This window comes from Hippoglossus stenolepis, chromosome 7, assembly GCF_022539355.2.
Source record: "Hippoglossus stenolepis isolate QCI-W04-F060 chromosome 7, HSTE1.2, whole genome shotgun sequence".
Classification (NCBI taxonomy): domain Eukaryota; kingdom Metazoa; phylum Chordata; class Actinopteri; order Pleuronectiformes; family Pleuronectidae; genus Hippoglossus; species Hippoglossus stenolepis.
In genome coordinates, this window is record NC_061489.1 from 8257695 (window position 1) to 8285648 (window position 27954).

The 27954-nt window shown below is 43.1% G+C and overlaps 2 protein-coding genes across 2 annotated transcripts; one reads left to right on the top strand and one right to left on the bottom strand.

Moving 5' to 3' along the window:
* Nucleotides 1-666: 666 nt before the first annotated feature.
* On the top strand, nt 667-5692 carry gpr174 (G protein-coupled receptor 174). The gene is made up of 3 exons (XM_035161459.2): nt 667-936; nt 3330-3784; nt 4686-5692. Exons 2-3 carry the CDS (start codon nt 3581-3583, stop codon nt 5529-5531), a joined length of 1050 nt encoding a protein of 349 aa, XP_035017350.1. The 5' UTR covers nt 667-936; nt 3330-3580; the 3' UTR covers nt 5532-5692.
* Nucleotides 5693-5836: 144 nt separating this feature from the next.
* On the bottom strand, nt 5837-13030 carry LOC118112276 (integral membrane protein 2A). The gene is made up of 6 exons (XM_035161460.2): nt 12839-13030; nt 12215-12352; nt 9995-10180; nt 9775-9885; nt 8138-8282; nt 5837-7222 (listed from the first exon to the last, which is right to left on the bottom strand). The coding sequence occupies exons 1-6, from the start codon at nt 12908-12910 to the stop codon at nt 7128-7130; spliced, it is 747 nt and encodes a 248-aa protein (XP_035017351.2). The 5' UTR covers nt 12911-13030; the 3' UTR covers nt 5837-7127.
* Between the last annotated feature and the right edge of the window lie 14924 nt (nt 13031-27954).

Here is a 27954-nt window from a genome sequence, read left to right on the forward strand (position 1 = left end):
TGTTATTGTCTCGGAGGTTGAGGTTTCCTCTGGGTGGTAGCAAATGAAAACAGGTGGCAGCTCAGCTTTCTGCTGTTCTTCCCTTTGTGATGCAAAGCGGTGAAGGCAGTTGGCAGCAGTTTGCGCAGCTCTGAAAAACCAGTAACTGCCAGGCTCTGAGGTCGGCTGTCAAACTGAAAACTCCGCAGCACCTCCACCCACCTCCACCCACCTCCACCCACCTCCGCTTGCGCTCGCTAAACCAAGTGTGAACCAACTCCGAGGCGACCCCCACCTCCACACAGCCCACCTTAGGAAAGAAGCGCCAGGTGTCTGATTCACCCCCCCCACACACACACACACACACAATGTGCCCACTGGCATTTTGCTGTCATACTCCAGCACTGCATAAAAATTGTATCTGGTGTTTAATCACACGAGATATCATTTTGTGAAATAAGTGGAAGAAATGGAACCAAACACAAAGAAGAAGAAAAAAAGATAAGAAACGTTCTTGTTCATTTAGATTTATCATTACAAGAACATTACAAGAGCAGATGAGAAGTGGTGATGAGCATGATAGCAGAAGTTCTCCTGCCAAACATTCTGGTAAACCACACCCCTATACTCACAGGAAGCCCTGTGTGTGCTAAAACCCCCAGTTCAGCAGAGTCACATAGAGAGAGAGAGAGAGAGAGAGAGAGAGAGAGAGAGAGAGAGAGAGAGAGAGAGAGAGAGAGAGAGAGCGGCAGATAGAGACGCTGAGAAAAACCCGAGTGTGACATAAACGCAGGAAATCATATCATATGAGAAACAGACAGAAGACGCTGTGATTAAGGAAGAACGACAGAGGATGTGTTAGAGGGGGAAGAGGGAGGGGATGGAGTGTGTGTGTGCTGCCTGACGCTTCGCCGTGCTGCTCTCTGATGCGATGTGGCTTCAAGTTGGAAGACGGAGGTGAGATTCTGTCCATCTTATGAATTCTGTTGGAAGCAAGAAAAGAAGAGCGAGTGTGAGCTACACTGTGAGAGGCTGGATGCTTTCAGTGTGGAGTCATCCCTCATGGGGGATCTCATGTGTTTCTCCAACGTGTGGAATGTCTGTAATGTTGAGTGTGTGTGTGTGTGCGCGTGTGTCTGTGTGTGTGTGAGAGAAGGAGAGGGAGTGAGAGAGGGAGGGAGAAAGAGTGTATGTGTGAGTGTGTGTGTGTGAGAGAGTGAGAGAGAGTGTGTGCGTGTGTGTGTGTGTGTATGTGTGTGTTTGTGACAGAGAGAGAGAGGGAGGGAGAAAGAGTGTGTGTGAGTGTGTGTGTGTGAGAGTGAGAGAGAGTGTGTGTGTGTGTATGTGTGTGTGTGTGACAGAGAGAGAGAGGGAGGGAGAAAGTGTGTGTGTGAGTGTGTGTGTGTGTGTGTGAGAGTGAGAGAGTGTGTGTGTGTGTATGTGTGTGTTTGTGACAGAGAGAGAGAGGGAGGGAGAAAGTGTGAGTGTGTGTGTGAGAAAGACAGAGAGAGAGAGAGAGGGAGGGAGAAAGAGTGTATGTGTGAGAGAGAGAGAGGGAGAAAGAGTGTATGTGTAGTGTCTGTGTGAGAGAGAGAGAGGGAGAAAGAGTGTATGTATGTGTGTGTGACAGAGAGAGAAAGAGAGAGAGAGAGGTAGAAAGAGAGAGAGTGTGTGTGTGTGTGTCTGTCTGTCATGCTCTCTGTGTGTTAATATAAAGTTACAGTATGTTGTATCTGTGATGGAGGATCATCATGGGCAGGTTGTGGGTGTTGCAGCAGCACATGTAAGACGGACCTGGGGGCTGATACATGAGGCCAGATGTAGTGTCTGAGTGGAAAAGCTGCAACGCACCAACAGCCCACAGAGAGATGAGTCACAGCCGATACAATAATGTGTTTCCATTAAGAAGATCTTACACTTGGGACTTACACTGCTGGAGCTGCAACTCTCACTGAAACACACATTCCATAACGCCTCGCGGACCCCTGACCCACTGTCTCTCCGTGTGACCACATATCCACAGCATAGGACGATGATGTGTCCTGATAGCTTATCGTCCATAAAGGTCGACTACCACAAGCCCCAAGGAGCAAACTAGTCCCTTGAGATCATATGGACAGAAAAACACAGTACGTGCCAAAGTGAGCGTAATGAGAGAAGAATTACGCCAGAGAGCACACAAAGGTCGAAGGTGAATGAAGCTAAGAGTCCACTGGGAGCCCTCTCACCAGAGTAATGTGGAGGAGTCAGTATTTCTTCATCCAAACTGGACGACATCCCCTCTTTACTTATCCAAATTTCTTGTTGATGTGGAAAACGCTGGCAGAAAGAATATTTATGCTGCTGTGCTTAAGAGCAGTTGTCCTTTACAAAAGTTTACACTTCTTGTGCTTCATCCCACATCTATTCCAAGTCATACCATGCAAACACTGTGTATACTACAATCAGGTAACGTTAGCTTTTTTATATTGTGACTGCATTCACGTGGTATCAGAACAAGTTTCCAAAGGGGAAAATTCACGTGAACGCCACCTCAACTCGGAACAACAACTCAAAAAGTCTGCCCCAGACAAAATGGCCCTTAGGGATTTTAGAAATCTGCCCTAAAAATGAAAGTCATATAAAAATAAGTCTCATCTGAAGAAATACAGTGTGTGAATTAAAGAGCAAAACAATGAAAACAAAACCAACTCACTTTGCTCCATGGTGAGTCAACACAGTCAGGTTAGATACTGAAGAGACAGATGGATCTTTATAACTCACATTGTTAACTATATTCTAATTCTGATTTGCAAACCACACTAGTTTCATGCTGAACTGCACGGGGCCGAAACTGTAGCATCCACTTCTGCATATTTACTCTCAACGTGTTCACGTGTGGTGCAGCAATCAGAGGACATGCCTGCCAAATGTGAGTGGGTTTGCATGCGTGCTTGCGTTTGTTTGTGTGTCAGTGAGTGTTGTTCAGAGTGTTATTATGTGTCGTGTTGAAAAGGCTCCTCATCAGTAGCTGATGACTGTCGTGCAATATGCAATACATACTGCAATCTGACTTTCCTAAACCTCCAGTTTTCTTATCCCAGCATGCATGTGGTCAAATAGGACAGGCATCATAGACCTCAGCTTCAACACTAAAGTACAGCATCTGTGTCATCTTGTGTTTGGACTGTTGGAGGCAAAGACACAGCAACAGACGCAGTCCTTGTTGATGTGAGGTGACAGTCAACATTCAGACTGACACCGACGGTTCTTTTCTGCCTTGTGGCTTTTGGACACTGTTTGTTTTGCTAGAAATGTCCTTTATTTAACTCTTCTCTTGACTCGTCTTTGACTTTTCTCTCTTCTACCAGGATGCTATTGTCTGAGTGATCTGGACCACCAGTTGATCAGTGCACGACATACAGTAAAGTTCAGCTTTGGTAAAAAATACTATTTCTCTGGGACGCTGCAGACAACAGGACAATAGTGGCGACTCCTCCTCGTCACTGTGGACAGCATGGATGTTCAAACAAACCCATCACAAGACTACAAGCAGCTTTCCTGATACAAGCTCCCTGCTGGTTCACAAGGCAGCTCAACAGAAAACAGCCCTCTGCTTAAGATGAACTTTGTTAATCAAAGCTGTGAAAACAGTGAAGGTCTGCAAAGGTACCAGCACTACCTGTATGCGGTGGTGTACAGCGTGATCCTAGCACCTGGCCTGCTGGGTAACGTGCTGGCGCTCTGGGTGTTCGGTGTCTACATCAGAGAAACCAAAAAGGCTGTGGTGTTCATGATGAACCTGGCTGTGGCCGACCTGCTGCAGGTAAAGAGCACTCCATGTCTTACATTTATTTACCCATATACAGTCGTTGGCAAAGGTTTGAGTTTTGAGGTGAAAATGAGCCTGACTTCAAATTATATTTTCCTTTTTATTTTATTCAATGAGCTTAAATAACATAATAAAAACAGTACTTGTGACATGTGTATAAGTTTGGGCACCTATCTACTTGTCATACACTCAGAACGTCATTAACTCACGGACTTGTAATTCAGGTAAAGAATCATTATTAGGTAATTAGAGATTCCTCAAACCTCGCGGTAACGCGACAACTATCAACCAACGAAGCAACTGACTGAAAATATTGCAAAAGCTTCACGGGTTATAAAGATATTAAAGTGCCTCCGGCTTGAAATTTCCACTGTTCAAAATTCCATTAAAAATGCTATCTGTTATCTGTGGAAGGCGAGACAAGGCCGAGAAAACAACACGTCACAGCAGAGAGAGAAAAACAAACATTATGAGCTGCAGGAGGGTTCAGCTGACGTGGGTGTGGTGGTTTCTTTATTTCTTGTTCATTTTAAGCTTATATTAGTCACTCAGATCAGTGTCCATCCACAACGTGATTTCAATCAAACTAACTTTAAACAATGTGAATAAATACTTTAAATAATGAATTGATTATCAAAACTGTTGGTTATTTATATTCATTAAGTAATTTGTCTTTGAGGTTTTTTCCCACCTGAGTTGGGCAAAGTGACTGTTACCTGCCTCTGACAAAGGTTTCCCTGTCCTCTTCCTGAACCTTGACCAATCATCACTCTTCTTGCCTTAACCTAACCCAGTCAGGTAGGACAGGTGCGGGTGTTAGTCCACCTCAGATGGGGTTATAAAATAAATCATTTTCTTCCTCTACAACAACCTTTGCACTGTGTTTTCTCCTCAGGTGCTCTCTCTGCCTCTGCGGATTTACTACTACCTGAACAACACCTGGCCCTTTGGTAATTTCCTCTGTATGATCTGCTTCTATCTCAAGTACGTCAACATGTACGCCTCAATCTACTTCCTAGTGTGGGTCAGCGTGCGTCGCTGCCAGCTCATCATGCGTCCGTTGACGTACAGCTCATCCAGGCGGAAGGGGGACATGTGTATCTGTGGCTTTGGCTGGCTGTTTGTCTGTCTGGGCTGTCTGCCGTTCCCTCTGCTGAGGAACCCTGTTGCTGCACAGTACATCAACTCAAGTGATCAGCTCCTCACTTCAGGTCAGGTGTGTTTCTCAGAGCTGCCCCTGAGGCCTGTCAGTGCTCCAGTAGCCTTGAGTCTCCTTATCTTAGCAGAGATGATGGGCTTCATCATCCCCCTCATCCTGGTGTTAGCCTGCGCCTGTCTGACTGCGGGCAGCCTTCGGGAGTTGACAGATGGGGCGATTCATGACCGAGGGGAGAAGCGGAGGGCGTTGAGGATGGTGCTGAGCTGTGCTGCAGTCTTCTTGGTGTGCTTCGCTCCTTACCATGTCACCATGCCCCTGGATTTCTTGGCCAAAGCCAACGTTCTCACCAACTGTGACCTCAGGAACAAGATTCTGTGGTGTCACCCCATCACGCTCTGTCTGGCCAGTCTGAACTGCAGCCTGGACCCGATCATGTACTATTTCACCACAAATGAATTCAAAAGGCGACTGAGCAAACCAGAGATTCCGGAGGGCAGGACTGTCAACAGGCAACAGTCCTGCATCCCTAGAGGAGAGAAGGCAGAGGACAACAATACTGCATTCTTATTGAAGGACCAATAAATCTCAACCAGAAAACATTGACATTAATTCTGTGCACTCCGGTAAACTATTGAAATATAACTTAAATGCGAACCAGTAAGAGAAAATATGGGAGAAATAACTTTAAATGTGAATTTGTATTTCTATTTATTTTTCAATAAAAATGTGTCTGCTCTTTCTAATTTTAATTTTCATCAGTGCAAACATCTCTAATCAAGATACTTGAAAAACTCTAATACAGCTCTGAGGCCAGTTTGCATAGGATGATAAAAATGTGACTGCTGGCTTTCATTGGAGCTATAACAAAAAAATACACTGCCAAAATGTTCAGTAGGTAAAGAAATGCAACTTTATTCAACAACAAAGTGAAGTTCAGTTCAGTAGCTGTACACAACATTGTTTTTTATCTATTCTTCTAGTTTTCAGTTAAAAAGCGGAGACAGAAACAGTTTTACGAGCACACTTCCTGTCTGATTGTCTCTCTGTGCAGACATTGTGTGGGAAACTGACTTTATTTGCCAAAAAGCCACTTTTTCATACAAGCTTTTTCTTTATGACTTTCAACACCGATCAACATATTTGTGCAGATAATTGTTACTGCAGTGACATTTTTAAATATATAGTATTGTTAAAAAAGAGATGCTCAACCTACAAGAATCTATTTCTCACTGTCTCAGTAAAGATAATCCCATGTTATGGGACCGTATGAATTTATAAATAAAAATTTTCAAACTAGAGTCAAATTTCCCTTTAGCTTATACTTTCATCAACCATCCTTCAAGTTTACTGTCACAAATGAGGTTTCTACACAATCACATACACTGGTCATATAGGGTGTTTAACTGTTTACCGTCAGGGTTACATGAAATCATGACACACCGGGACAGCCGAGGCTTCTGGGAGCCGCAGGGTACTCTCAGAAATATCTACAAAGTGCAGACTGAGAGCTCGGGGCTTGTGCACCTCTGGTACCATCCATAAGAAAAAAATGACAAAGACATGTGCTGAACTGTAGTGTACCTCCGCTGGGTGACTTGTGCTGTATCACACTATAACACGTAGTATATCTCTATAAACCCCAGGAGGAGTGGGCGGACACACAGACACGGCTGAGACGGATGGCTTCCCCTAATATCTAGATAATTCAGCAGAATGACCCTCGTCCGGAGGCGACGAGATGTTGTAACACGTCAGTAACAACGATAAGATTAGTCTGCAGAAAGCTACGGCAACAAAACAAAAACCATAAAAACATAAATGAAGCTTAGTTATATTCTTAGTTAGCAGGCTGACGCAGGTTATCAGTACAAGACTAGTTAACACTTGAGTAAAAGGGTTATGACCTATGTAGGTTCAGGGGAGTATAGCAGAGGAGGAGCAGGAGGAGCTGGGGGGTTAGGCTCTAATGCTGTAACTTAAATTCACTTATCACTGTGGTTAAAGCAGGGGAGGCAAAAATTGGAGTTAGTCTTTTATACAAAAGTAACTTTCTACTTCTACTCAAAGTTGTTCCCTCCTGTTTCCACTCCCATCATCTCCCTCTTTCTGTCACTCTGGCTTTCTCTATCACTCTCTTTCTCGCTTTCTCTCTCCGACGTATACGCTCAGGCTTTCCCATCAGGCCTTGCAGATCCGGGTCTCCGTCACAAACTTGTTCTCAAAGTGGTGGATGGTGAAACAATCGTCTGCAGAGCGCTTCTGGATACCTCCACCTGACGGACGCAGAGACACACAAACATTAGGGACGAATAGTCAAGTCGCTGTGTGTTTGATACATTTTTAACACATTAAACACAAAGGGCGTAAATCGGCAGTTTCAGTGCGCACAAGCCTGTAGCGGTCCTCCTAGAAATATTTCACTTTTCATTGATACATTATATAGTTGCTAATTGAATCAATATATTGTTCCAGATCAATGCATCGTTACAACCCTTTAAAACACATGATTTTTTTCATGATTTTTATTAAGAACCACAAAAGCTACGTGGCCTTGATGTTTGTTTTTGACTTGTCTTCAAATTTGATCAGAACTGAAAAGAACAAATTTAAGTTTAATTTATGTTTCTGCAATAACTTGTACATTTGAAGCCAATCATGATTCAGTTGTCTTAGTTGTCAATAATGATGCTTCACCCCAGTTTTAATAGCATCAAATAAATAATTAAAACCAAAATGACTGAGAAATGAACACATGAACAAACATACATGTGATAAGAACGATCTCAAATGTATGAAACTATTTTTTTCAACATGTACTTTGTAGTTTGTCCCATATCCCATCCACCAACATGGTGGAGGCAGGGTTTGTGACCTATACTGCAGTCAGCCTGTGCAGTACACTTTGGCTTCACTTAGGGGACCAGTCATGTCATCCATCTTTATGGATCTCTCCATAGACGACACAGGCAGTTTGTAACTCTGTAAACAATGGATTTTATTTTGATGTTTTCAACGTCGGCACCCAGTCAATCAACTGCTGCCATTTCAAATGCTCCCCAGAGGCTGTCAGCCTGTTTCCTCAAATATCTAAAAAATGTTAAATGCTCTTTAGAACGATATCAAAATGTGCTGGTACATGCTGATTACATGACAGGTTCTGTCAGTTCGGTCTGTGCACTACACTGTACCTGGCAGGCTGGAGCGACGCTGCATCCTGTACGTCTCCTTTCCGTCACACAGCCGGCGGATGTAGAAGCCTAGAGGTTTGATGTCCTCAATACGCTCCGTCACCACCAGGTCCTCGTGCACCAGGTAGCTGCGGTAAGAGCCGGACTGGGACAAAAAGAACGGAACATGGAGGAATTACAAAACATTTTTAAAACTACTTTTATAGAAGAAGGAAGAAGAAAAGCAGTGGGAAGGAGTGTGAAAACTATGAGTGGGAGGGACTCTGTGTAATAAATGAATCATCCTCAAGCTTCTTCATTTTCAAACACATCAGATAATGAAAGTCAGCAGTTGCACAACCACCCACCAATAGCCAACTGCGTTATAACAAGACATGGTGGATATCTCAGTGAAAAGTCACACCATATTTGAAATGACTGCTTTAAAACTTGCTGACAACTTTTCATCTTTCGCAAGCTGAAAAAATGTTCTATAGGAACCTGATAGTGCACGTGGAAAAACATTTAACTGGGGCAACACAGCATTTTGATTTCACAGGTAAAAATAAATTTCAATACAATTTATTAATGTGAGGAAAACAATCTCTGACACCAGGAAAGAGCCATTTATGATAAAGATTTGACCATTTATAGCTCTTCTAGCAGCGCGGCTCTAAGGATGCCAGTGTTTTGGGTTTTAGTAATATATCATGAAATCTATTGGATGGATTGCCACAAAATTTTAGTAACATAATTAATTTAATTATCAAAATGTGGTTCACATCCTAATATTTTGCATGCAAAACATATGACATCTGCGTCAGTTACACTGCGTTTAGTGCATATTAGCAATTTAAGCTCTCTTGCCTAAATAAAGCCTCTCACAGAGCTGGTTTCCTTTGCACTTAAATGCCACACTACATCAGAGCATGTTTTAGGTATGTTGTGTTCACACTAGAAACATGATAAAATTACATATGGTAGCAGACATATGAATAAATACAGTTGATTTTTGTGTGTGCTGTTGATGCACACATTATCCTATGACATTGTAATATACAATCTAACTGCAGGACCTACTCACGCTGGAAATTGTAATAGTGGGTGGTGGTGTATAACTTAATATCATATGTGTATATTAATGTGTAGTTTGAAGTTGGGACACATGCCTATGCAAAAAAAATGCATTTGAGGCCTTTTTCTGTTGAATTTTCACGTCAGATATCTAAAGACAATGAAAAGGGGGGAAAAAAACAAACAATCAATACCTGGTTGGGATCACTAGTCTGATTCACAATGAGTAACTGAATGCCTGGAACAGGCGAAGATGTGTGTCCTGGAATTGTTTACGTGACAAATTGCAGACATGTTGGATTTGCACAAAGTTATTGCATATCCCTGGATATCCCCAGATCATATTTAGTCCTTAATATTGGAGCCTATGCATAAGTTTGACCGAGAGAACTATGTGACTACAGTTGTTCTACTATCAACCAAGTTAGCTATGGATCTTATATTTCATCTCTCATAGTGTACTTTTACTGAATGGCTTTTCCTTGAATGTGTTTTGAAAGGTGCTATATGAATAAAGTTGTTTTTATCATATTATTACATTGGCAGCTGCGTCCTCAGATCACAAGGTGATCACTAGTACTCACCATCAGCTGTGAGAAGAGGTCAATGAGGTCCTGAGGGGGCAGCACCACCGAGGTGTTCAGAGGGATCACAAAGCAGGTCCGCAGAGTCAGGTCCAGATAGGCTGTCAGCTTCTACTCACACACACACACAGAGGGAATTTAAACCATCTTACCAAGCTGTTTGAATCATCTGAAATACTGTGTGTGGGGTTGTCAGTGTGGGACTTATCCTCGTCCTCACCCTGTTGAAGTCGTGGAGGATGTATGCAGGGTCTCCAGGTCTGAAGCGGGGAGGGGGGATGCTGATGACGGCCATGTTGTCAGAGATTTCCACCTCCTCCTCGACCCGGGGCAGGTAGTACGGCTGGTTCTCTCCTCTAGCTCCACCTGACGCGTCATTGAACTGCATGGCGCCGTGATATAACCTCTAACGGAGACAAATGAATAAACCAATCAAAGTGTTATTTAGTTATTCAATTTATTAATTTATGTCTTTTAATGCTCCCACTTTCCTCAATGTAGCTTCACACACTTGTTATAACGTCACACTTTAACACAAATACGCAGATCTACACAGCCAGTGGTTTCTCGACAGTGTCTACCTGTTCGTACAGCCACTGTCAACAGCAGCCTTACTTCGAAAACATACTGTAGCAACTTTTGGCTGCCAGGGGGCGCCAGAGCACATGTTAAAATTTGTTTGGGCCTGTTAAAGTGGAGTTAGGGCAGGAGTGGCAACAGTTCCTTTGACTTGGTCTAATAAAGCTTGGAGCTGAGAACATGATTATCAGACAATAGAGGTTGGATAATAGACTCAAAACTGGATTTTTTAAAAATATATTTTAATATATCATGTGTTTTGTGTATATTTTTGCAAGAATGCAATGTAAATATTATTTTATGACAAAAAAAAATCTATGTCTACTTACAATTTTATAGTTTACATGAGAGGAAGCAGCTGCTTTTGGGAAATTGTTGCTTTAATTTAACAACAAGATTAAGAATTTAGGAAGACGAAAGTAAGAAGCTTGTTAAATGTTAAATATCAGAATAAATATAGAAGATTAATCTCCAACACAAAGTTGAATTCCATTGGAACTAAAAGGGTGTTTAAATATTGAATGAATAGTTTAATGAGACGCTTTAGTACTTGCTTCATTTGCATTAGAGGAAAATCCCACAGTGGAGCTACACTCACTGTGGGACCCTCCCCACTGACAACACAGCAGAATTCAAATATGTGAAGTCTGCACTTTCACATGAAGACGGAAGCAGGCGAGAGTCAGCACTCTGGTTTCCAACCAAGGCAACACAGTGTCTCATCAGCAGTCACAAGCAGCCACAATAATTCTGCCCAAACCCAAATACCACTTCCGACGCTCCTCCTGCCCTTGTCTCTAGTCAAAGCACCAACATTCTTCTAAAGATTATGTTTCTGGCATTTTCTCTTTATTACACAGTAACAGTGTATAAACACGATGAGAGAGAGAGAGGTGTATCACTTTTTATAGCTATGTTTTCAAATAAAATGCAGATCTTGTTCTTCAAACTACTGACAACATTTCTCCCAAATTCAACAGACACTGGAATTAAATGTCTGCAAAATGTACAGATGCAGATTTAGGACAAATCTGGGGTGCTGCATATGATTGATTGATTAACCTTTTGTTACATAGCTATTGATAATAAATAATAGTGATAATTATTGTTATTCTTTTATTGGCCAGTCCTTGCTTAAGTGCAGATTAAAACATGCAATACATTATGCAATTTCAATATAACATTTTTGATTGTGTAATCAGTATTTTGCATCACATGCATTCACTGTAGCAAATGAGGTGTGGCAGTTTGCCAAAGTTCGCATATGGGACAAATATAAACTAGTTATTCAATGTTTTCCTGAGGCACCTTTAACAATAACATATCATAGAAAACCCTATTAATGACTTTAATGATATAACTCAAAACAATAAGAATAAACATTTGCACAAACACACACACATTTTTGCACAGCTATCCTTATTAGGACTTTGCATTTACTTCCATTAACCCTAACCCCATTAATTGTGGACAGCCTAACCAAAAACTTTACCCCTACCACAACCAATTTATACTTACCCTTAACCTAACCACAATACACAAACACACACACACACACCACCCACCCACATCCCCACACGTACAGCTTCTTAGTGAGGACACTCATTGGCATAATGCATTCCCTAGCCCCTTACCCTAACCATCCAAACTAAATGCCTAACCCGTAACCTCACCTTAACCCAATTCTAACCCTAAAACATTGTCTTAGCCCCCAAACAGTCCATTTAAGGGGGGGGTCACAAAGAGAGGACCGGCCCAAAGGTCCTCACTTTGTTGTAGACTCAAACTGGTCCTCACAAAGATAGCTGTACAAGAGCACACAGACACACACACACACATACATACATACATACATACATACCTTTGGAGTAAAGTATCGATAGAGGCAAGCCCCCCCCACGATGAGCCCGCTGAGGATGAAGGCGATGCCCAGCAGGGTGAGCAGGCAGCGACCTGTGGAGCCCTCGTTGCCCACAGGAGCAGAGGCCAGCTCAGGGTCCTGCACACACACACACACACACACACACACACACACACACACACACACACACACACACACACACACACACACACACACCACACACACACACACACACACACACACACACACACACACACACACACACATACACATATATATATAAAACACAGACAGAATATAATATTGCATGCACTAATTATTATTTAGAGTGAATATGATTCTCAGCAACATAATCCATCTGATGTGAGGCCTCTGCAGAACAGCTGTGCAGGAGATGGGCGGTGCTGCGTCAGGTGCAACATTTAGAGGAAAAGAACCCCCTGCGACGATGTCAATATCATATGTGCAACATGCATGATCCCACAAACACACCCTGGGAGAACATGCATGAGTAAAGTCGCAGCTAAGTGCTCGGTGCGGGCCGGGCCAGGCCTGGCTAACACCAGCCTGAAAAGACGAGAAGCGGACACCGGGGCTCCAGACTCTGAAAGCCCGTTAACTCACCTTCTCTGCGGCTGGCGCCTCTTTACCCAGCACCTTCTGCGCCAGGGCCGAGTTAAAGGCGATCTTCACCATGCTGGCGGTGGAGGAGGACGTGGGTTTCTTGTGGCAGAGAAGCGGAGTGCAGCGGTGCGATGTCGGTGCTTCTCGGCAGATCCGCGATGTGACGCACTTTGCAGCCTCGGCTTTATCCACCGCTTCCGGTGCACGCAGGGGGATTAAAGATGTCGCCCAGGACGGAAGCTGCAGAGCGTGCTTTGAACTCAGGCTACACAAGAGATACAGTCTTGCTTTTGTTTGATTTAATAGAATTCAATTTGATTTGATTTGATTTGATTTGATTACCTCTGCTGCTTTAACTGTGGCCATTAAAATGATGTATTCTCTTACCACAACAATCTCCTCGGGGGTGAGTCCTGTCTGTTTGGCGCCATCTAGTGGCAGCAGGTGGCAACTACCCACACCTGACATGGTGAAAACACTTCGTATTGCCCTGTTCTATTCTGAACAGCTCATGAGAAAAATATAACTCACTCATGCACTGACTCAACTGTAATGTCATGATACATACTTGGAGTATATTTATATATATAGTAGTCAATTCATCTGAGTGAATATTCCACTAAAGTGACTCTGTAAATAAATTCCCTCCTACAGGCTGCCAGTGTGTCTGCCCACTCACACTGACACACACACACACACACACACACACACACACACACACACACACACACACACACACACACACACACACACACAGCACCGTGTGGAAACACAGGACGGTGCCAAGGCAATACAGCCCGTCTGACACATATCCTCCCTCCCTCCATCCATCTCTCTCCCTCTCTCTCTCTCTCTGGTCTGTGGTGGTCCTCTGCTTCCTCTGCTTTCACTCTCCCGACTCAGGCTTGTACATAAGTGTAAATAAACACTTAGTGCAGCACCGGCTCTCTAATTCCACGCAACTCCATGGGCATCCCTCCAGCCCTCTGCACTGCAACTGTACCATATTGCATCTGCAGTCTCACACAAACATACACACAAACTCTGCCAGGCTATGATATTTCCTCTGTTAAACAGACAGATTGGACCGGTAATCACCACTGAAAGGTACATAAACAGAGCAGCTGATTTCTGCAGCTCACTCCCCCTCCGCCAGCCACCCCCCCCACCAAACACTGACTCTCCCTGAAAATCCTAAGTGGTCCTGAAGGCTTGTTTATGGGCTCGTCTTACGCTGCGTTTGATCTGAGAGCTTGCCCACACATGCACGCGTGGACACACACACACACACACACACACACACACACACACACACACACACACACACACACACACACACACACAACACACACACACACACACACACACACACACGCATACGCACATGCTGCAAGAGAAAGGGAGACCAGCATCACCAGTAATAGCTGAGATGATAAACAAAAGAGTTACATTTTAATCCTGAGGGCTTCTCAGCATCACACACAACAGGAGAAGAGGAGGGGGGCGACCGCAGTCTGAGGGAAACTGGGGATGTTTGGGGGAAGAAATGTGGAGGCAGGTGGGGGTGAAATGGGGTGATTGGGGGGGGGTTAAAGTGATGACTGGGAAAAAACACTGAGAGGGAGTTACAGGGAGAGACAGAGCAATCTGCAGTGTCTGATGCTTGGGTGAGTTTTCCGAGGAGCTGATTAACGGCGGATTAAACTCGCCGTCCATCCAGTTTACATCTCAAACTTTCTAACACGCCTGTGAGGTAGAGTTTCTGTGCCTCTCAAGACTGAAAGCAGCAAAACACACACAAATGGACACCCGTGTTATTGTGCACAGGCACGCAGAGGTAGCAGGCGTCATAATGGTGGATGGCAGGCGTGTCCAATGAGGAGTCTGGATGCCAATGTTTCCCTGTGGTCTGCAGCAAACGTTCCAATAAAAGCCATTAAAAATACATAGGCTTACACACATGCACATGAATACACAAACACACACTCCTGGCCTGCAATGTCAGCAAACTGTGAAAGTCTGCAGGGGCACAGTTGGCTTAGTAAAGTGTGAGAAAAAGAAGCTCTCATGCATGACATCACCCACTTGCTGGCCAACAACTATGAAGACACACACACACACACACCCCTCATAGAATTGTCATCGATTTCAATACCAGACATGTGAAGCCACAAGTGACAAATGACTTTGTCCCTTTTGCTGCTCCAAAGCCATACATAGAGTGCACACACACACACACACACAGAACCCAAAACTGCTATGGTAATAGCTGGCCGCAGAGCTGCGCTGAACCATAAAGTTAGACACTGCTCAGTGCCTCATAACGTCACTGACATGTCTTGTGGACCCACCATAATCACCATGTGCCTCGAGTGGGAGAACACTTAGTGGTCAAAGAATGAGAGAAAAGGAGAACGAGAGAGCGGGAGATGGAGAAACAAAAGAGCGGATCATGGGGGTCGACATGTGGCGGAGAGGAGTGATGCTGCTTCAAAGCCCCCTTCCACATCATTGTGCATCACACTCTCAGGATCCTCGCCCGGCCCCACACACACACTCTTGGCAGTCACATATGGCTTTGAGACAAGGGTGACAAATGAGTCTTTCCTGCGAGTATCAGCTTCTAAAGCTACCTTCGCTCTCCCATAGCACTGCCTGTCTGCCTGTCTGCCTGTCTTGTGCTCCTCATCCTCTCGGCTTGGCTCCCCTCAGGGAAATGTGATAATTTCTCGCTGAGCTCTGGTGGGACTGGGGAGGTTGGAGGGAGTGATGGGTGGTGGGGTACTGTTAGAATAAAGAACAGGATGAAGTTGCACCAGTTTGGGCAGAAAAGCCCTTCCAAAAGTCTTCATAACCAATTGGATAGTTTCTAGCCAGCCTGTGTGTGTTGCAACCATAGACTGTAAATAAAGAGGAACATCTCGTCGCCACTTCCTCCCTGTGTCCAGAAAAGAAGCTATCGCAAGTCAGTCTCAGCCGTCAATCATCATGACATTACAGCCTGATATCAGTGTGATAAGAACTACCTGCAATGACAGAAACCATCTTTGAGAAAGATTCATTCAACGTGTCGACTATTTAGTTTGGTCCAAGTCCCACCCATTAACATGGAGGAGGATGTGTTTTCGACCTGTGCTGCAGCTAGCCACCAAGCTATAGAAATAGGGAGAAACATCATGATTGACAACGGAGACTGACTCACGATTTGTTGAGCATGTGTATCGACAGGACCTTGCTTCCGAGGCTCCATCCCCCAATCATTACTGCACAGACTGGCTCCAAATGTGCAAGGTGGGATCATTTGGGATAATGGGAGGAAGAGGAGACATATTTGCCATTGTTATATACAGTCTATGTGACTGTACCATAGATTATCATCTCACTGTACATACCAAATCTCATCTATTTGTACTCTGACAGAATGGTCGAGCGAATCTGTCGGTGGGACCTTACTACTAGAGCTCCATCCCTCCAATCACTATATACTGGGCAGACTATGGCTCCGAATGTGCAAGATGGCAACGTTTAGATATTTTCACTTAATTTCTGGACAGTTGGAGAAGATAGAGAGGCGTCATCTATCTTTATAATCTATGAGGTAAATATTTAAAATTATTGCCATTTTATTATCAATTCTTTAGAGATATTAGCAATATAGAGTGTGAACAAACTACAATAACAAGATAATCTTGATTAAAACTAGTTTTTTTAAACGTCTTCTCTCATGTGTCCCACACAGAAAGTGAAATTGAGCACCCTCAGTTGCACCCACTGAGTCGTTTACAGAGTCTAAAATAATATGTGATGTAACACACTAAACGATACCTTTTGTATGACTGTATTTATATGGAATTTTTTGTTTTTATCTGAGCTTATGACCTGACATTGCTGCCTATCTGTCCATTACATCTCTCTGTCTGATGCAAGAGGTGATGAAAAGACTCTGAGTCTGTGGAATGAAAGCATTTTTGAAGCACAGGAGTGAAAGAGAGGACAGAAGGTACGAATGCAAGGAGGAGAGAGGTGGGTCACATATGTATGTGATGAAGGACGACTCAAGGTAAGCAACTGGCACAGGTAGAAAGGAAAAAGTGTAAGAATCAGATAGGATGAAAAAGGATGAAAGGGTACAGGGAAGGATGGAGGGATGGAAATGGACGGATGTCTGTTATGTTCCTGAGGGTTAAACTCTGGGGAAATTACCTCATCATCATGAGACTGCTTCACAGCACTGCAGCCATGTTGACTTTACACACACACACACACCCTCTTCTGAATTGTAGCCAATAGCATCAGAGCCTGGTCGAATCACTTCCAGATTCACTGACGTTACCTCTGTCAGGTTCACAGGAGGAGCAGACACACACACACACACACACACACACACACACACACACACACACACACACACACACACACACACACACACACACACACACACACACACACACACACACACACACACACACACACACAATGAGCACCTTTCCACTGGAGGATGATGGACTGGTCTGTATTTTTCATGACACAGAGGTTGTTTTAAGGCTTTATAGCTCATATACAGTATATTGGACTGTACAGTGGGTGCAGCACAGGACTGACAGACTGAAACTCTTATGGCTGCACTCGTCCCTGGACTCTAAAATGACCATAATGAGGTGTTAGTGGTCTGCAGAGGTCAGAGGAAGAGGCTGTCGTCAGACCATTGGTTTATATCACTCAGGGGGAAATTAAAATCCTTCTTTCAAATACTGTTGAATATTGGTTGCTGATTACTATTATTAAAGAAATACACAAAAATTACATATGATATTTCAGAGACATAGAGACACTTTATCAAAGCTCAATAAGTTTATCCTGATTGAAAAGATTATATATTTTAAATTTTTTGTTAATTTTTTTGTATTATTTTCATTATTTTATAATCATTGATTCTTTTTTATTTTTTTATTTCATGTTTTCATTTCCTTTTATATTTCATATAAATTGTTGTTGTATTGCTCCTTTTTGTCATTGCATTTTTTTCTTATTTTCTTTCTGCTTTATGTTCATTTTAATCTTTATGTAGGGCTTATTTTCATGCTTCTCTGTTATGTTGCTTTGTTGAATTAGATGTAATTTAACATTAATATTACTATGGCTACTACAACTTAAACATAAACTCAACTGAGATCTGTAGTCAGTCAAAGAGAAACCTGTAGAAAGTGTATGGCCACTGTGAATGTGTGGTCTTTGTAAGGCTTGATTTCATATGACCCATGATAACTAACAGCATCATTGTGTTAAGGTATCGTAATTCTCTCTCTTTTTCAATCACTCTCTCTTGCTGTGTGTGTGTGTGTGTGTGTGTGTGTGTGTGTGTGTGTGTGTGTGTGTGTGTGTGGAGGGGAGGGGAGGGGGTTGGAGGATATAAGAGTAAGCTGCTTAAATTGATGACATCCCCAACACCACCCGTGTTTCTCACCATGTCAAAGTTCACCATGCTAGAAAGAAGATGAATGTGATGTGATATACTGAGGATGAAAGTGATAGCCTGTGTGTGTGTGTGTGTGTGTGTGTGTGTGTGTGTGTGTGTGTGTGTGTGTGTGTGTGTGTGTGTGTGTGTGTGTATGTGTGTCTGATTGTCTGGAAGGCCTTTCCTGCGCTTCAGAAGTCTAAAGCCCTGGTCAGGATGTAGTTATGGAGCGCTAATTTGAGAGCTGTCTGATTGCGGGCTCTCTGTGGGCCCCTACCAAACACATGCACATGCAGACACACACACACACACAGACACACACAGACACACACAGACACACACACGCTTTATCAGTCATTAATCTATCAGGTGTCATTAAAAGAGGAGGATGGGCTGATTGGAACCAGAGGGAGACAGAATGATGTCACACAAACACACTTGACTGCCAGAGTTCTCATGTGTCTGCCTGTCTTTCTTCCATCCCCATCATCACACACACACACACACACACACACACACACACACACACACACACACACACACACACACACACACACACACACACACACACAGAAGAGACTGACATGTAGACAGATAAAAGTGATTAAAAAAAAAGGCCTACAAGGGAAACACTTATTCACACTGTTTGCTTCTCTCCAACATCTGAGGCGCAGCAAATGCGGAAAGGTTCACGCCAACACCAGCGTCTGTAAATATGGATCAGAGCCTGCGGAGAAGACTGAAAAGTCTGGATACAACAAACCATGGGATTGTTCTTTTGTGTGAATACAAATGTGTATGTTTAATGAATGAGTCTGTGGTGAGAAGGCGAGATGTATTGTTCGCCCTGGCGCTATTTTCACTCCCCTCCCGCAACATACATGAACACACTCGTACGCAAAGCTGAACACACACACTACAGGGCTATCTTTGGAGGTAGAGCTATTGTTTAGCAGCGACCGTAATCCTTTAAAGAGGTGCTGTGTTTCCACGCTGAGAATGGATCTCTTTATTAACACTGACGGAGGCTCATTATCTATAAATACAGGCGGGAGCCACTAATAAATCATTTCTCATGGCCCTGATAGAGCACTAACCACAAGGCATTAAGGCCCCGTGAATGCAAACCACACGTTGGCAGGCGCGCTTTCTGCATGTGTGTGTTTATGTGTGTGTGAGTTACACCATGCTTTGGCAGGCAGGATGATGGGGCAAGAACTGGGCTTTTGATTGAAATAGCATGTTGTCTTGAGTTCCCGTTTCGGCAGCGTTTAAATTATAGTGTCTCTGCTTGGCTGCAGAAAGTCTCATGGGGTGGGAATAAAGTCAGAAAAGAGAAAATGCTTTTCTTTACATGTGAGGACAATCCAGATCTGATTAAATAGATGTTAAACGATTTCTCCTCTGAAGATTTGTTTCGGTCAGTGGCACAAACTGCTAACATGTTTGTGGATTTTCATGTCCACAGGTGCTGTGTCACTGTTGATCACTGGTGATGGAATTTGAAGGAATAGCAAAGGGACATACTGTAGGTTGGTTTCCATGAGCTGCATGTTTCTCTGACTATATCCTCCATAAGAGTTCTTAGTAAGTAACTGTTAGTAGCTAGTTTCAAACCACAAATTTACCAAATTGTGATGCACTGTTGAAACAAAATTGTGTCGTCTGTTGCACTTTTATTTTATTTATAAATATTAATACATTAAACTTGACTTCCAGTCTTTTGTGAGAGCAAAACTTCTGCCAGGGAGGTTGTTGTCACCCCTGTCCGTTTGTTTGTTTGTGAGCAGGATTACACAAAAACTACTGAACAACTCCAATGAAACTAGAGGCACGTCAGTACACGAGTCAAGAAAAAATTCATTCAGTTTTGGAGCGGATCTCTTTCAACTTTTCATCATTTTATTAAACATTGTGAGAGAGGCCATTTTTTTTATTTCACTTATTTCCCAGGGATCATTGGTGGATTTTTATGAGAAATATCATCATCCTCAAATGTAATTTCGAAATCTTTAAGCATGTTATCAAGTGTCTCAATTTGTAGATCGTTTTCAAAGTGATCTTTTTTACACGCCACCAATCCAGTCATATATCAGCATTCAAAGCTGAAAAAAAACATCTGGCTTTTGTCTTCAGTGGGAACGGGTACAATCAGGACTCATTCCTGGGTGAAATGACTCAGTGGTCGTCGTGAGTATCGGGTCCAGAGCTCGACTCCAGCTCAGATGGTATCTTCTGCAACTTTCCGCCACAAATTCCATCCATGTCTGTTCATGCAGCAATTAAACATTGTTGGGTTGACGTTGAGTTTACAGAGACTGAAACAATGAGTAACCGCTGTGACATAGGGACTGGCTTCCATGATGAATTCATGATACAGAAGTCGACACATACAAAGCAGTTTTCTGGTGCAACCTGCTCTATTCCAGTGGAGAAGGGTTACCGTGGAGACAAAACCGGATTAAAGGGACATCACTTCATTAACAGTTCACATTCAAAGTGCATACACAGTGTTTTAATTCAGGGCCCAAACAATGCTCATTCAGTGTGAGCCACTGTTCCTCAGTCTAAACAACTATTGGCTCAAAAAGATGGATTAAAATGATTCCCACTATTCTCATTCTTCACTTGGTTCGACCGCAGCTAGAGACAGATGGAGCCAGGCCCCACCAGCCAAACTCTGACAGTTTAACCCTCCTCAGAGGTCACCCCTATTCTTACAGCAGCCAGTCCGGCACAGCCTCCTGCTTCAGCTCACGCCAGCACCACCGAGCCAATCGCACCCCGATCCAGAACCGTTCTGCAGAGACGGGGGGAATGAAAGGTCCGACCAGGGCCTGCTGGAAGTATTCAGTGTGCAGCCCCCGCCCCGCCCGGCCCATCACCCCAGTCGCGGCCCCTTCTAACCAGCCCCGCTCTCCTCGGCCCTGCACTGCTCCGAGCTGTGATTGACATGTGAATTACAGTGTGTGGTGATGATAATAAGAGTGCTAACGGGGGCCAGGCCTGCGCCTTCCAGCCAGCAGCCGATCCCAGCTGGCACGGCCTGAAAGACAACCGCTGCCACCATCTAAAGAGGCAAATAAAAATGACAAGCTAACTGTTAAAGAACTGCTGATTTTTCACATGTTGTTTTAAAAGCTTTTGTGGCACTGCCAGGTTTTTTGTTTCCTCCCCCATCTCTTTCTGTATTTTCTCGTAAAATTTCACTCTTCCTCCCCCCGACCACATCCAGATATATGAAACCCCTCATTTATCAGGGCAATCTAAAAATAATTCCCCTGCACTGTGGCAAGGCTTTGATAAAAAATATTGGTGTTCAGACTGATTGCCCTCAGTGGGACAGAAACAGACAAAGACGTGTGTGACCGTGGAGTTCGTCAACAGCCTCCCACCACATGCCCTCACAGAACGACAGCTTCCCCCTGAATAATTACTACCTCACTTCACCATGCATGTTAACAACACCAGAAGAAGCCCTCAACACATTTCAAACTCTCACTGAAGTCGGCTAACAATCTGACATTGTGTTTATGTTGGAGCGCTGGCATTATTCGCTTGTATGCATTATTTTATCCAAACATAATGTCCTTGTTACACATTATGGTATTAGGAAATTACACCCTAACACCCTGCGGATTACGTTTCCACCCCCTTGACATCCTTCTGGGAAGAACAATTCTCATTCCCATAGATGTGTATTCCCAAATCCCAACTCCCCAAAGCCCCAATGGATCCCAGTGCCCTGCACAATCAAAGTGCCGCTTGGCAGAGCCGCCCGTCTGGGCCGTCACTCCGAGGAGCTGACGGGACGAAGAGGAGAGCAGAGATGCTCGGCCGGGATCCTCACATGCAGAGTCTGACTCTCATTATCAATTACGGCTGTTTTTGTTTCTTTTTACCGCAACCATTAACCACATAGTTACTGGCAGTATGAGAGAGAGAGAGAGAGAGAGAGAGAGAGAGAGAGAGAGAGAGAGAGAGAGAGAGAGAGAGAGAGAGAGAGACAGGCGAAGAGAGAAAAGGCAATTTTCATCAAAAAGAATTAGCTATCCAAACAAGTGAGATAAATGTGCCATGGAGCCAGATTTGCAGCAGGCCTCATGAAAGTGCTGTAGACAGATGAAGATCTATATGTGTTTAATAGGAAGAGGGTGAGTAGCAAGGGATAAGAAAAGGGGAGAAAGAGAAAAAAGAGGCTGTGGGGTGCAGGGAGAAGATAATTCACAACACACTTGTGGTGAGAGGAGGAGGGTGCGTCTTGGCAGCGATGTCCCCCTCCTCTCCTCTGTTTTCCTCTTGCCTCCGATCCCTCGTTACCCGCCCGACCAGGCAGAGGGAGCCAGTGAAGGCTGGATGCCGTGGCACATGAGCCATTAAATCTTCCTACACTGTGGGCACAGGGAAGGGAGCAGCACCAGGCCTCATGCCCAGGCTTTCCAAACGCTGCCAGGCCCGAGACCCAGGGTGCAGAGATTCCGCACAGAGGGACAGGAAGGTGATGGACAGGAGGTTCAGAACAAAACAGCATTGGCTTTGTTGTTGTAAAGTTAATCAATTTGTAAATCGGCTGCAATTATTCCAGAAATTTGAATCCTGACTATGACCAGAGAGAGATCACACATGGCACTTCATTAACACCCAGTTTAAAGTGGTGCTCCATCAAATCCACTTCCATAAAGTTGGGGTATTTACAGACTAAAATAAAAATAAAAGCACTACTGAAATCCTGTCCTAAATTTTGAACATTTGTAGAACTGTAATGTTGCCTTAATTGTGTTTTTAAATGAATTTGCCAAGTGCCAAAATATGACAAGTAAATATATATTTGACTAATAAATCTCGTTAGTATGTAAAAGATATTGTATTTTATTTTATTAAATCATCCAGTCACACAATAAAATTTGAATACACTTTTTTATAATCATATCATTGCGTGCAAGGGTTAGCGTGCATTGCATGCATTTGGGGAAAACGAGTCTTGGTTAAAAACTGAAAAAGTAACGTCCATTAACCCCTCCATCCTAATCAACCTTATAGATTAAGGAACATGCCAGTATAGCAGGAGTACTAGATCTTTGTCGTCATGGTAACAATAATAAATATTCGGTAAAGGCTGTGGAATATGGTCACTTCTTGATAAGGTTTAGGCACAACAACTACTTAGTTAGGTTCAGAAAAAGATTGTGAATCATAGACTCATCCATCCACCGCGACCTCCGCATCTCCTGACTACCCCCTGACATGTTTACCACGGCTGCCAGGGGTCTCCTGTGAAGAAATAAAACGATGAGTCATTATAAAATCCTTATGAAGACATATGTGTTGAGGAATTTTTGACCATCCTCACACATTACTGTATATACCACTATATATTATGTATATAGTTTATATTACATTATATCTGTACAGAAGAATAGTGCCTGTCTAAATCCACAGGTACTCCCTTCTCTCTCTTAGCAGTACCAAAGGTCAGGCTATAGATAAAGGACCAACCAACAGTACATTGTTGTGTCTACGCTGAGCCAGACAGGGAGACACCAACTTCAACTCTCACCGACTTTAACTCTTTTGTGTATTTCACCAGTGGCAAGACATATGGACACAATGTGATTTAGTTATACATACTTTAGGCTTAACTATCCAATAGGATGCGAACACCTACATGTAACATAGAGAGTGACAGCAATTCTAGTCTTTCATGGATGTGCTGTTGGAATGGGTGACGCAAGTAGAGGGAGATATACTGGGATGCTGTGGGAGACATCTTCAGACCTGTGGGGGACAATTGCTCATGTTACTCTGTTAGCGTTTGTATATTGTTTCACCTTCTGGTCTCCTTGATGCATCAAGTCTACATTAAAATCTTCTGCATAAGACATCAGCTGCTCTCCTTTCACCAGCTTCCAGAAAACTTCCATAACAATATGAGTTTGTTTTTAGCAGAAGAGTCTCATAACTTTAAGGAGACAGGGTTGTTTATGTCCTTTGTTGAGCACAAAAAAACCTGGATCATACACCTCCTGTAAAAATAGTCTATTATTAGACACTTCATAGGTGCTAAATGCATGTCTTTTACAATTCATCTGAAAATCCACGACTGAATGACCCACTGACAACGTGATAGAGTTGAATTTATTGGTCGACAGAATGCCACATGTCAGTTAAGGTTTAATCATTGGACGGTGAGGGGAGTGCTTCGACGTTGCTCTTTCAAAATGAACAATTACAGGGAAAATAGCTCTTTTTGTGTCATCTGGGTTTTTTCTAACAAAGACAGTGTTGCATGTTTTTCAAATCATTTACTGACTTTTCAGAACCCTTTTTGTTTTTAATTTAAAAACACCAATTTGATGACTTTTTGAGATTAGCTACTTCCTGGAGAGACCGTCACCAGTACTGCCGGCTGCAACAGTAAGTTACCCAGTGTGTGGCAGACAAAATAAGATGTTCTTTCCCTTCTAACTTTACTCCAAATGATCATGTTTCCTGGAAATATAGTCAAGATCACAGCAGATGTTGTCTTTATCTGTGTGCGTTGATTTTGTCCAACGCTGCTGTGTTTATTAATCAGGACTGGCTGAGCAGCAGCAGCAGCTTGGATATGGGTTAGAAGTGGCCGCTGGTTAATTCATGTTCTTGACAGGCTGTGTTTCAGTTACTATTTCAACTTGAAGGTAGACAACAGAGACAGACCTGGTCTTGTTCTCCCATTACAATTACACTGATCATAGTGTATAAAATCAGTAGTTTTACTTTAAAGCCATTACATGTTTTTTTCTGATTTAAAAAATATTCTAAGCATGACAGATTCTCACAACAATGTGCCTGCATGATTCTGTTATGAATGAACCAGAGAGGCCCTTCAGGCCTATTGGCTCACACCTTTTAGTTGCTCTGAAGTGAAGGAGAAACACATTTGGTGAGGCTCCCTTTCACTTTTTATGGTCCAAACCAAAACATTTTACCTGAGGATCCGAGAGTGTTGATCTTTAAAGAGCAGAGAACAAAGCTGGCGATACTCTTTATTCTTGACACTGTCAACTACGTCCATGAAAAGTCCAAAATCGACACTGCTTCTGCCTGCATTGTAATATTTTCTCTACCTCTCCTATTGGTTCATCCTGAATATGTAAACCTTGTGTTTCAGTTTTGTTTTTATTTTGTTTTTTTTACAAAAGATTGAGTAGTTTACTAAAAAAGCTGTACAGTGCAGTTTGAAGCAAACAGAACAAACAGAAGTAGGAGATATAGTAAATGAACCTGTTTTCAGCTGCAGATTTGAAGATTTAGCAGACGGACAGTGTACATAACTGAAAATACTCCTATATTCATTATCATGAATGAACATGAGTAAGAGCATTAGTCTGATATGTTTTAGCAGCATTTTTGGATAACTAAGGTCATGTCACATCAGAGACTACAGTATATTGAAGCTATCTGGCTTTGGATGCACTATGTGTTATTAGTTTTATCTTAGCTTTTGCCTTTTCATGATTTTTTTGGGAGTAAAACAACTGCAGATGTCACAAACATTATCTCCAAAAACTGGCTCTGGAAGTGAAGTAAATGTTTTACTTTAATTTATCTTTTAAATGATCTGTTGTTTATTCACTTGCAGTTTTATTCAGGTTTTAATCTTACATGGTTAGATTTTTATTTCAGTTAATCAATAGAGATACGTGTTGATTAGTCATATTTGCAGAAGCCACGATAGTTGCTGTGAAATACTTTGACACTGATTTGATACTGGTTGTAGCAGACAGTGTTCAGCTGGAACTCTTTTTTTCATTTGGCAGGTAAGATTTCCTTCTTTCGTATCCAGACATCACGGCAGCAGCTAAATGAGCCTATAAGCTCACGTTTCTCCCAATGATAGTTGATTGGAGGAGAGGATCTGGATGCGTTTCAACAGCAAATCAAGGGTCAAGATGTGACAGTGTTGGCAGACACAGTCAATTAACTGCTACAGGTGGTGAGGGATGTCATCGTCATCATCATCATCATCATCATCATCATTGTCTCACTGACTCTCCCCAAAGCTGCTCCCTGAATCCCAGAGCCGTTAAAGAAGCAGAAGCCATGGACGGACATTGGTCCTGCACAGAGGATTCCTGCAGTGGTTTAGAAAGTCTGAGAGGCGTGGTGTACCTCACACAGCTGTACCCTCAGGACAGGGACGAGACGGGAGGTTATGAGCAGCAGATGTGACAGGATACACACACACACACACTGTGGAGCTGATGACATTTCAGGGTCAAAGGAATTTGTCACTCTGTAATTGGTTGTTGTAAAAAGCTTCGACCGCTTCTCTTTGTTCTCTTTCTGCTCCCAAGTCTTCTTACATAACTTTCTTCCACGTCCACTCAGGATGTTTCACCACTGTCTGTTTACAGTCGAGGCAGTCAATAACAAAATCAGTAAATAACACAAAGCTCGTACGCTACTTGAAATCCCTTCAACAGATGAGGTTTTCAGGATCCAATTTTAGACACAGTTACCGCACCATTGTCTCAGTGTAAACTGTGTATTCCAGATGAGCCTTCATTCAAGTGCAGTATAGAGAAATCACATCCCATTAGTGCCACAACACACTAAGTGTGTGCAGCGTTCTTGATTCAAACACTCCACATATGTCACAGTGGACGGGTGGTGGAAGTTTGACATTTGGCAGTGAGTGGGCATCCGCTCCGGCAGCCCTGTATGCCCAGAATAACCATCACACAAACACACACACACAGAGACACACACACAAACTGCCCAGCATCAGAATCCAACATAAAACAAACCATCATTGGGCCCGTCATATCCACTCAGCACTGAGTTACAGGCAGACAGGCCTGTTTATAAACACACACACACACACACACACACACACACACACACACACACACACACACACACACACACACACACACACACACACACATACAGTAACCATGAATCTACGGCTGGTCATGATTACTCTTTGGGCACCAGCTTGCAGCAGCTACACACACACACACACACACACACGCACACACGCACACACGCACACGCACACACACACACACACGCACACGCACACACACACACACACACACACACACACACACACACACACACACCACAGTGTCATCAAGTCATACAATGAAAAACAAATTATGCAGAGAATAAACAGTAAACAGTAATTATATTTATTGAAATAGAGGTAAATACCAAGTTAAGTCATAAAAAACATATTTTATAAACAGCAGAATTTTCCTTTAAACCGAAGGAAGTTAAATTTATCCTGATTCTGAATGTGTTTGACTTGAATCAGTTTAATGTTAATGGTGATGTGCATTTAAAGGCCTATACCACTAACTTTCAATTGCAAACCAATTATTCGTAATTGCTTATTAATTAGCTCGTGGATACGCAAATCAGCAGCATGCAAGCACGAGCCTGGAGGAGCCCAATGATCGGAAACCCTAATTGCAGCTGGTCATCAAACTTCCGGCTTAATGGAAACCTGAGGCCCGTGCTAAATTGGATTTGAGTCTCGCTTCCGCCAAGCGTGCGTATTGTGCGTAATAAGAGGAAACATGTGTGCCAAACATTCTTGGATGTAACATATTTCTTTTGGGACACCGGATAGAAAATGATAAAACAACCATTTGGAGCTTCCTGTTGTGTTTAG

Bases quoted from the DNA above. Each gene is read 5' to 3' on its own strand.
- gpr174 (XM_035161459.2), top strand. From the start codon at position 3,581: ATGAACTTTGTTAATCAAAGCTGTGAAAACAGTGAAGGTCTGCAAAGG. The intron at 3,785-4,685 runs GTAAAGAGCACT...TTTTCTCCTCAG, and splicing joins CTGTGGCCGACCTGCTGCAG to GTGCTCTCTCTGCCTCTGCG.
- LOC118112276 (XM_035161460.2), bottom strand. From the start codon at position 12,910: ATGGTGAAGATCGCCTTTAACTCGGCCCTGGCGCAGAAGGTGCTGGGT. The intron at 12,353-12,838 runs GTGAGTTAACGG...GTGTGTGTGCAG, and splicing joins AGGCGCCAGCCGCAGAGAAG to GACCCTGAGCTGGCCTCTGC. The intron at 9,886-9,994 runs GTGAGGACGAGG...GTGTGTGAGTAG, and splicing joins TCCTCCACGACTTCAACAGG to AAGCTGACAGCCTATCTGGA.